An 11,895-nucleotide genomic window follows, 5' to 3' on the forward strand; every position below is an offset into this window, starting at 1 on the left:
ATGTGATGAATATTTGGGTGAATTCAGGAGAGTTTTATCAAATGGGTACAGTAGAAACAGAATATGTCAAGGAAGTTAAGGCTATTGTCAAGGATGCATTTATTATATGACCTTTATCAGGCGCAATTACAGATTGATAGCTATGTTATGATATTGACATCATTCACATGGTAAGCAGTTAAATATTTTAGTGGTATAATATAGTGGAAGAGGCGGGAGGAGTGGCAGCGGCCAGGCAGCCCAGTTTCGCGAAGGCTCTCGGCGCGCCGCGGCCCGCAGGCACCCGGCACGCGCCTTCCCCGCCGCCAGGATGCCCAAGAGGAAGGTCAGCTCCGCCGAAGGGGCCGCCAAGGAAGAGCCCAAGAGGAGATCGGCGCGGTTGTCAGCTAAACCTCCTGCCAAAGTGGAAGCGAAGCCGAAAAAGGCAGCAGCGAAGGATAAATCTTCAGACAAAAAAGTGCAAACAAAAGGGAAAAGGGGAGCAAAGGGAAAACAGGCCGAAGTGGCTAACCAAGAAACTAAAGAAGATTTACCTGCAGAAAACGGGGAAACGAAAACTGAGGAGAGTCCAGCCTCTGATGAAGCAGGAGAGAAAGAAGCCAAGTCTGATTAATACCATATACCATGTCTTACCAGTGGTCCCTGTCTCCCTTCTTGTACAATCCAGAGGAATATTTTTATCAACTATTTTGTAAATGCAAGTTTTTTAGTAGCTCTAGAAACATTTTTAAGAAGGAGGGAATCCCACCTCATCCCATTTTTTAAGTGTAAATGCTTTTTTTTAAGAGGTGAAATCATTTGCTGGTTGTTTATTTTTTGGTACAACCAGAAAATAGTGTGGGATATTGAATTACGGGAGGCTTTGACTGTCTCGGGTGCCAGCTTAACATTCCATAGATGGGGGGTTAGTTTTTATATCCTATAATACAGAGCATATTAAATGGCAATATGGAGTCAGTCCTGCATTTAATGTCTTGAACATTTTATTTTACTTCTATTCTCATGTTTTTTAGTAGAATTGTTTCCTAAAGAAAACCACTCCTTGATCATGGCGCTCCCTGTCGGAATCGTGTGCACTCTGTAACAGCTTTGGTTGTGGTAGTCCTGTTTGCCTAATAACTTTGTTACTGTGCTGTGAAAGATTACAGATTTGAATATGTAGTGTACATGCTATTCAGTTGTGAACTGGTGGGCCATACATAACAGCTGACCAACATGTGAAGATACTGGTACTTGATAGCCTCTTAAGGAAAATTTGCTTCCAAATTTTAAGCTGGAAAGTCACTGGAATAACTTTAAAAAAGAATTACAATACATGGCTTTTTAGAATTTCGTTACATATGTTAAGAACTGTGTACAAATTGAAATGTCTGTACTGATCCTCAACCAATAAAATCTCAATTATGAAAAAAAAAAAAATATATAGTGGAAGAAAAATGAGCTCCAGTCTCCAACAGAACAGAATATTTATACTTTTAAAAAATAGCATTAAAGTCTTCAGAGTCAATGTATGAATCTAACAGCATATAAATACATAGCTTAAATAAGATTGGCTCATACTGGATTTTGAATCTTATTTTCTGTTTTAGAGTTTAGTGTCTTTCTGGTTTTAATATATATATACACACACATATATATACACATGTATACATGTATATATACATGTGTATATTCATAGGTATATATGTGTATATATGCATCTATATACATATCCATATAAACATACACATGTAGATATAGATGTGTGTATGTATAATATACATTATCTGTGTAAGGTAAAATGTGGAATGCAATTATGGATATGCAGTCATGCATCATTTAACGAAAAGGATAAGTTATGCAAATCCTTAAGTGATTTCTTCATTTGTATGATCATCACAGAGTATACTTACTTAAACTTATATGGTATAGTCTGCTACATACCTATGCTATATGATATTGCCTATTGTTGCTAAGCTACAAACCCATAGAGCATATTACTGCACTGAACACTGTGGGCAACTGTAACACAATTGTAAGTATTTGTGTATCTAAACACAGAAAAGATAATGTATGGTTCTATGAAGTTAGAACAGCTATGATGTCACTAGGTGATAGTAACTTTTAGCTCTATTATAATTTTATGATACCACTTTTCTATGTGCCATCTATCATTGACTGAAACATTCTTATATAGTACATGACTGTAATTATGGAATAACAAAAAGAGGTATTTTGACAGTGTTAAAGATGAAAAAGAAGTCAATATAAGAAAACAAATGGTCTCTGGGAATTTATCTCAACATCATAACTACATGATTCCTCCTTAAATCTCCTGGTAACAACTCAGTACAATCTAGATTATAGTTCCATCTGTTCTGTGTCACTAGTGTAGACATGTGAAAACACACACACACACATATACACACATACACACACACCTTGAGCAATAGGTAGCTTTTAAAAAATCACGTTGGGCCAGGAGCGGTGGCTCATGCCTGTAATCGCAGTACTTTGGGAGGCAGAGGTGGGCAGATTGCCTGAGCTCAGGAGTTCGCGACCAGGCTGGGCAACACGGTGAAACTCTGTCTCTACTAAAATACAAAAAATTATCCGGGTGTGTCTACATGTGCTTGTAGTCCCAGCTACTTGGGAGGCTGAGGCAGGAGAATAGCTTGAACCTGGAAGGCAGAGGTTGCAGTGAGCAGGGATCCCACCACTGCACTCCAGCCTGGGTGCCAGAGAGCAAGACTCCATCTCAAAAAAAAAAAAAAAAAAAAAAGAAAAAGAAAATAAATCGTGTTATTGGAGTCATTTGTTTGTTTCTAATTCCAAATACATTGTCTATAAATTCTGCTAAAGGCACAAAAAAAGATAAACAGTTTTTACTCCTGCTACTTCATTTAAAACTAAGGAAATATTGAATGATCCAGGGACTCTTGATACACATTGATGGATGCAGTAAATATTGAATATCCAAATTCTAAAGTCAATATTTACCTGAAGCAACAATGTATCACAATACTTCTTCAAATGAGAAGCCAATATAACATTATATATCAGTGTGTATATGTCATAGGTTATATAGTCATTAAAATTTTTGGAAAATTATTCTAGCAGTTTCCACATGGAAATTTCTCTATTATGAATACATTATAGACTACTTTAGTTTGTTTTATTTCTAAAAAGGTTATCACACGAGTTCTGATTTTTAGCTGTTTAGAATCTACTTGTATTATCTACTAGTGATTAATACATCAAAATGATTAAGTGATGTTCAGTTTCTTCTTTAGACATGTTATGAACTTTATATGAATCTACTCCCTTACCATTTCAGAGAAGTAAAGTTTCTACCATAATGCCTAAGAGATTTAGGCATGAAAAAATACTTTCTATATAGAGAGTGACTATTATGCAAGTCCACAGATGCAAATGAAACATGATGAATACATTAGAAGAAAATCAGGAATCCTATGGTAAATATGTGTTTGTTTCTTAGAGCTATTGTAACAAATTACCAGAAAGTTTTAACAAAAATTTATTAAAAAAAAATTAAAATAACAAAATTTTATTCTCTCATGATTCTGGAAGCTAGAAGTCTGAAATTAAGGTTAGATCCTTCTGGAAGTGCCAAGGAAGAATCTACTCCATATATTCATCTTGGCTTTTAGTAGTTGCACGCAAACCTTGGGATTCCTTGGCTTGTAGATGCAAGACTCTAATCTCTCTTTGTTGTCACATTGCATGCTTGATGTGTGTGTCTGTCTCTGTGGTTCTTCTACTTGTATAAAAATACTAGAAATATTAAATATAGGATCCTCCTTAATCTATGTGACCTCTTAAGTTAACTATAGGACCTCATTGCAAAGACTTCATTTCCAAATAATGCCACATTCACAAGTTTCAGGTAAATACGAATTTTGAGGAAGCACTATTCAAAGCAGAATACTATATAATTAGGCTTATGAGGTGGATGGTCCCCATGCATTCATTACAAAACTAAGCATATTTTTCTGTCCATATTAAATACATAGAGTTTGTCTAAGCACTTCTGTTTCTGCAAATATGATAGACATGATGACTGGAGAAATCCATTCAAAACTGAAAAACTAAAAATGCTGCACATATTATATATGAATTCTCTTTAAATTTATAACCGAACTAGCAATAAAGAGAAGAAAACCCCTAGATAAAAAAAATTACAAGAAACATGACTCTAGAGGGGCCATCAAAAACTAAAACCAACAGCTTTCCCCAGGACATCTGCCATTCCTTGTCTACAGCTCCACATAAGTGTGTGATGGAGAGCAAAGCCTACAGCCTGTGCAAAAAGAGAATTTGGATGGATGCCTTCATGTAATACCTTAACCCAAAAGGAGATGCTATGAAGATTGACTGTCTCAGCCTTGGTTCTGGATAGGTACAGGCGAAAAATATCTTCCCCTAAGAATTTCTAATTACAAATCAGAATTGAATTTAAAGTAGTTCCAGATTGGTAGTGTCCCAGATGCCTGGCAGAAGGAAATATAACTTCCCCCGAAAGAAATCACCGTCAACCCAGAGCTCAATGTCTTACCATAGGTAAATTCCTACAGAAATTGAGCTCAAAGTAAAAGTCATAAAATAAATAATGAAACAAGCCAGCAGGAGCAGTAGAAATAATAGCAAACAGAAATCCATCCATAAAAAGTGCAATTTTCAGTATTATATAAGATAGAATATGAAATAAAGAATTTAATATGTTTAAAATTAAAAGAAAGGATTAAAATATAACAAAGAAACAAAAGATTTGAAAAAAAAAAACACCCTGTGGAGTTTTTAAAAAGGACCAAATAGATCCTCAAGATATGAAAAAAAAAGTGACAGTTAAAACTAAGTAACTTAATTTTTTATGTACTAAATATTGAACACATCTGAAGAAGGAATTTGTGAACTAGAAAACGTATTTGAAGATTTTTCCCATAATGCCAAAATATTAAGACATGAGAAAGATAGAATGAAGAGTTTCAGAGAGAAAATAAAGTAGGGATGAGAGACACGATTCAAAGATCTACTGGATGAGATTTCCAGGACTGACCAAAAATACAAATAATCAGATTTAGGGAAGCAATAAAGGCCTTATTATGATGAATAGGAAGAAATTTGAAACTAAAACATAACATCACGAATCTTCAGGTGAATGAAGGTAAAAAGAATATCTCAAAAGAAGCCACATTTAAAAAAAAATTTAATGCTTACAAAAATTAAAATTAAATAAAAATTAATCAGATAGTTGATATTTTCAACTTCCACAATGAAAATCAGAATATACACAAATAATTGGAAAGAAATGACAAGGTAAAATCATGTATCAGTTATTTAACAATAAGAGTCCATTAAAAATATTTTTAGCCGAACTAAAAACTAAGATGATATAACCTGAAGGAGTTCTTTCGTTTATACAGCAAAAAAATAGTGAAATAGATCCAAAAGAAAAGTCTAAGATGCAAAAATAATGGTGAGTAAATAAAATCGGAAATGTAGATAAAATCTAAACAAATTTAATTTCTGGGATTATACAAGATACAATTAAGATACTGAACAACCTTAAAATCAAGGGGGTTCTCACTGAAATTAATATCTTTAAAGATCCTTAACATTATTGAGGCAGAAGATGGAAAATAGGCAACAGAAAGGAGTAAAGGAGGTTGGGGAGGTGGATAAAAAAGGTAGAACAAGAAACCCCATAATAAAATAGTAGAAATCTGGCCGGGCGTGGTGGCTCAAGCCTGTAATCCCAGCACTTTGGGAGGCCGAGGCGGGTGGATCACGAGGTCAGGAGATCGAGACTATCCTGGCTAACATGGTGAAACCCCGTCTCTACTAAAAATACAAAAAAAAAAAACTAGCCGGGCGTGGTGGCAGGCGCCTGTAGTCCCAGCTACTTGGGAGGCTGAGGCGGGAGAATGGCGTGAACCCGGGAGGTGGAGGTTGCAGTGAGCCGAGATCACGCTACTGCACTCCAGCCTGGGAGACACAGCGAGACTCCGTCTCAAAAATAAAATAAAATAAAATAAAATAAATAAAATAAAATAGTAGAAATCAATCCAAATTGTATTAGCAACCTCATACAAATAAAACCCTACCCCGGTTATGTTATTTTACAAAGACATGTCAAAATATGAGCACAAATAAAGGTTGAAAGCAAAATGTGGAAAAATATATAGCTACATACAAATCAAAGAAAAGTTAAGAGTAACTACAGTATAATGAAGCGGCGCTGTTCGTCTAGGGTAATACCTGAGGTTCGTTGTCTCACGCCAAAGAAATTCAGGACTCAGACACACCAGAAATGAGGTTAAGAGTGGAGGTTTGATGGGCGAAAGAAAGAGAAAATTTTCTCCTGAAGAGAGGGAGGTCCCAGAGAAAATGGGTAACCAGTTCCCTGGTGAAATGCGCGTGGTTTCGTAGATGAGCGTGAGGAGATGGTGTCTGATTTACATAGGAAATGAAAGATTGGTTGGAACAGGTGTTCTATTTACATAATTTAGGAAGAAGCTGGCCGCCCCACCTTAATCTTTTATTATGCAGATGAGTTATCTACCTGGCCTGCGCCATGTTGTCCGCCTCTTTAATGTACAAGTGGCGGCAAAGAAGAGGGAAGATGGAGCCTCCAAGTTGAGCATACCTGGCTTCCAGGTAGCCCTTTTCTGTTGGCATAGCTACTGGCATTCACCCATGCAAGCTTCCACCTTGCTTATCTACGTTTACAGCTCAATTTTTCAGGCTGCTCTTTGTTAGGAAACAAATGAATTGCGGACTGCTTTTTGTTAAAAGGGAAACGTTGCTGAGGACTCTGTTGCCCTTACTATCTGCCTAAATAATTTCTTTTTAGCTCTTGTATTAATATCAGACCAAAAGATTTTTGGCAATAAATGTTACTGGAGAAAAAAAGCTACACATTATCTAAATATAAGGCACATAATTTAAAAATCAATCACAAAAAGAAAACTAGAATTAGAATAACTAGATTAAACCCAGAGACCTCTACTAGTTTTATATAAATTTAGAGGTTCTAAAGTGTCCTTGAGAATAGATACTTTGGTGGCTTAGTTCTCAGAAATAGCAGGCCTTTTTGCAGGTATCTAATACAGTGTGCAAAGTGTTAGAAATTACTTTCTTGGGACATAGTTTGTACTTGAGTAGTGAGTTCCAGACTTTAGTGCATATGGCAGGGTAGACATAAAATGGGAGTGCTGTTAATGTTACGAGAAGGGAGAGACTTCACTGAAAAGCTTTGGAATACATTGCAAGCAAACTTAATGAAGAAAATACATTAAGTGCAAGAGAAAATAATCACCTAACCAAGAGCACTGTAAACTAGATTATTGGATTAGGAATGGGGAAAGTAAACTACACCATACGGGAATATATAGTTTTCTCTTCTGCACTCTGAAACATATCACATTGAATCCCAGATAATTATTATATCAAAAATTTTAAGAAAAGCTCTTTTTAGAATTTGGATTCAAAAATTCATTATAAAGGTTTGTTTTATGAAGTTATAGATTAGTTACAAAACAGGCCTTTTTCTAGTGGACAGTCTTTGTGGAAAGTCTTTTTTATGACTATTAATTTCATTCTTAAAGGCTATGATTTATAAAATCATTCAGCAATATTTTTTAGCTTAAACTTAAGCTCTGCTGAAAATCATAGAAAAGTTATTTATATTTACGTAAAGATTATGCCATCTGTTCTCATTTTTTTTACATTATCAACATTCAGGGTTTTCTAAGCTTAAATTGCTCAGAGAAATAACGTTGGTTTTCCTCTAACTTGTTTCCTACTGCATAAGTAAGGTGTGAAGTGAATAAGAGCTTTAAAATCCACTGAGTAGGCCGGGCGCGGTGGCTCAAGCCTGTAATCCCAGCACTTTGGGAGGCCGAGACGGGCGGATCACAAGGTCAGGAGATCGAGACCATCCTGGCTGACACGGTGAAACCCCGTCTCTACTAAAAAATACGAAAACTTAGCTGGGTGAGGTGTGGTGGGCGCAGTCCCAGCTACTTTCTCGGGGAGGCTGAGGCAGGAGGAGTAAAATGAAGCCGGAAGTGGAGCTTGCAGTGGTGAGCTGAGATCCGGCCCACTGCACTCCAGCCTGGGCGACAGAGCGAGACTCCGTCTCAAAAAAAAAAAAAAAAAAAAAAAACCCACTGAGTATAAATATCCAAGAATGAGGCTAAATTTTTGCAAGTATGAACCCAGGCCTTGATTTTTTTTTTTTTCTTATATAATATGATGTCTTTTATTTTTTCATTTTAAAGAAAATATTGGAGCTTCTAAAAACAATGTATATTCTGGAGTCAGAACTACACAGAAAGAGAAATTTAAATGTTTTGCTCTGTCTGGCTGGTAACCATATAAATGTAGTTAAAAAGACATATTGGGTTATTTCCTGTTCTTGTTAACTAAGCTCATTCCTTGTTTGTTTCTAATAGGACTAATTTGCATCTCATTATTTAACATATTGGCTTTTTTTCTCTAAATAAGAAAAGAGTGCTAGATAAAGTTTTAAGGGTTGATTATAAAACTTTCACTAAACTGTCTTAGGTAGCATATCAATGCAAAGGGTATAAGTAATCTTGAGAAACTTCTTTGAATCTTAAGAAACTTATTTCTCTACAGAGAATTTTCCATTGGTTTCTGCAGGGAGTACACAACTGCTATGCCCACGCATATCTGGAGCACTGCTCTTTTTCAAATTGAGTACATGTGTATTTATGTATATATATACCCATTTTGATAGTAATAAATCAAAGGAAGAATTTCAAGAAGTCATTTGGTCTATCCTCACATCTCTAAGCATAATTGCCTTGGAAAGAGCCCAGAAAAAGAATGACTTGACTTTTCACTAATAACATCACGAAAATGATTCCACACCTAAGCATAGTTCTCTCTAGCATTCCAAACCTTTGAAAGAATACATTTCTACCCATTTGAACTTAAACACTTTAGTCATTTTACAAACCCATTAATTTTCACGTCCTACTCTCCTGATCACTCTTTTCAACTACATAAAACTAGCAAAATAATTTTGCCTTGTGCTCGTTGTTCCCCAAATCCTTCTGCTTCTTTTCACCAAATTTTAAAACCAATAAAACACTCTTCAGGATCTCATACTTATTTTGTTATAGAGACATTTACTAATGTGTTTAAAACATGTATGGGGGAAAAATAGTGAAGACTGAGCCAAATAAGACTGAGTTGGAGAATTTTTAAATTGGCAAGCAAGTCAAAGAGGAAAGAAAGATCATAACAGTTATTTTCCTTAGATTTCTTATAAAACACTGACAGAATGTCTCACTATTATGGCTCTATTATAGCTCCGGAGTTTACGTGTGTGTGTGTGTGTCTACGAAACCATTTTACTTTCTTAAGTACTGAGCATGGGCCCAGATTTCATATAAGATATACTTACTGAGGTAGATACACAGATTTACAGATAGGTAGACATATTTTTTGATTCAAATCTATCAGAAGTGTTGCATATTGCCCACAGTTCTTCAGTTATACCATTAAAAATCCAGTAATTTTAAAAAAGCATAAAAATGAACTATGGTAATTATTATAAATAGAAGTAATGAAAATTGGATAATGTAAATTACATTTGTATTTAGATTTTTAATTTAATTTTTCAAAAGCAAATTTATTTTCCTCAAATAAATCTTTGGTATTTTTCTTAAACTGTTAGCTTTATACTTACTACATAAATTATTTCTCACTGATTTATATTTCTCAATTTTCACTCTGTTCACACACATTTATCAAACTTAGAACTCACCAATTTTAACAGAGTATGCTAAAACATAAAAAAAAATTGTTTACTATTGGGAACCATTTCAATTTAAAATGCATAAGCAATCACTGTATTAAATAACCTCTCGGGCCAGGTGCAGTGGCTCATGCCTGTAACCTCAGCAATTTGGGAGGCCGAGAGGGGCGGATCTCTTGAGGTCAGGAGTTTGAGACCACCTCTCCAACCTGGTGAAATCCCATCACTAACAAAAACAAAAAAAACTAGCCGGGCCTGGGGGCGCACACCTGTAATCACAGCTACTCAGGAGACTGAGACAGGAGAATCACTTGAAACCTGGGAGGCAGAAGTTGCAGTGAGCCAAGATCACACCACTGCACTCTAGCCTGGGCAACAGGCAAGACTCCATCTCAAAAAACAAAACAAAACAAAACATTTCTCTTTATGAACAATATTTCTAAAAGCTATATATAAATGTATTAGTTTGTTTATTTGTAAATGACAGTGGCAGGAACCAAATGGAATTGAAGTAATACAAGAACAGGAGTTTATTGGCTCAAACTACTAAAATGTCAGGCTGTCGCATCACAAAATTCCTGGAGGCATCATTTATATAGAATACAAATGAATAATATTTTCTGACGTCATGTGACACAGCATATTTGAATTCAGTGTGTTAAGAATTTTTCATTAGAATTTGACCTTTCTTCATCTCCCATGTCTTTTCAACTCCTTTTTTCTTTGTACTTATTTGATTCTCAAGCAGATCCTCTTCATGTGCTCAGCAGCTTCAGGCTTTAATTCTGTCACTTTAGGGACCCCAGTAGAAAGGGAATACATCATTCTTCATCATTTCAAGAAGTTCACGAGTTGATGCTCCATTTTACTGCCTTACGTACTTGTGTCAGAAAACAATTTACAATGGTCGTGGGAATGGAGTCAAATCTGTATAACCTGAGTGGTCCCTAATTTAAACTAGTCTACCATGAACAGAAGCATGTGAAATGGATGCTGAACAAACTATATATCAAGTAAAATAAATAAATATGATTAAGAAAGAAGCATAGAAGTTCCAGGAGGAAGGTTCAAAGATCCTTCACAAGAGAAATGAAAGCCATCTTCAGATGGGGAGAATCTTTATGAGCCAAGGATGTCTGGAATATTGACCTTTAGAAATGGAAATAATGATATTACAAGACGAGTGAAATGAAAACATGAGAAAAAAACTTTGAGACCCTGAGACAAGAAATAATGGAGTAAATACAGTGAACTACCTGTTATATAATTTTCAAACTGAGATGAGACGAAAGAGTCAGATAAGAAAGATAGATTGGAAGCTGTTAATGAAGGGCTTTGAATGCCAGGATAAAAAATTGGGACTAAATGGACTATAAATAATGAGTCAGTAATGACTTTTGAGCCAGGGAGTAATTTGTTCAAATTTGAGCTTTGACAAGATTCACATTGCAGCTGTGCATAAAAGGCATGGCGCCAAGGAAGGACCATTTAGGAGGCTATGGCTGTAGCCCAAGTAAAATATAATGAGGCTGTGAACCTGGAAAGTGGTGGTGGAAAGAGGAGTGAAATTTACACATCTCTTTCATGAAACTACCCCTTAACTCCTGTCCTTGCTTATTTCTATTACCTGAAATATGTATATAAAATATTGGTATCCTAATGAAAAATCCACTGGCCTTTCTGAAGCCTTGTCTTCTTTAATTTCTTTTCATTATTTGTCACTATGAGCAAATAATCCTTTTATAAATCATTTCTTTCTTGGCTTTTATGGCAGTATGCCACAGAAGAGACAGATGGATGCATATGTGTATCCCTCATTTCTTCAAACATTCAGTTTTTAAATCTCTCTTCCCCGCTCTCTTTTCTTACCCAACTTTTCTCCCTCTCTTTTACCACTAAGTAGCTGCCTCCTCATTTGATATCACCAGCCCTGGCCTTTCTCTTGAGCTGCAGAATCACATTTGTAATAGTCCGCCTAATATTTCACCATGAATGCCCTATCCTTTAAAGCTTAATTTGTACAAAAACCAAATCCATCATCTTCTCCTCTGAGATCATTCATCCCTCTCCAATTGTGTCATTATTTTTCATCAATCTTTTCATTA

At 35.6% G+C, this 11,895-nt stretch overlaps 1 protein-coding gene across 1 annotated transcript; it reads left to right on the forward strand.

Moving 5' to 3' along the window:
• Positions 1-196: 196 nt before the first annotated feature.
• LOC116268904 (non-histone chromosomal protein HMG-14) lies at positions 197-1,419 on the forward strand. Its single transcript, XM_031650643.1, has one exon. It carries the CDS (start codon positions 311-313, stop codon positions 611-613), a length of 303 nt encoding a protein of 100 aa, XP_031506503.1. The 5' UTR covers positions 197-310; the 3' UTR covers positions 614-1,419.
• Positions 1,420-11,895: the final 10,476 nt, after the last annotated feature.

The sequence above is a fragment of the Papio anubis genome, chromosome 9 (assembly GCF_008728515.1).
Source record: "Papio anubis isolate 15944 chromosome 9, Panubis1.0, whole genome shotgun sequence".
NCBI classification, from domain to species: domain Eukaryota; kingdom Metazoa; phylum Chordata; class Mammalia; order Primates; family Cercopithecidae; genus Papio; species Papio anubis.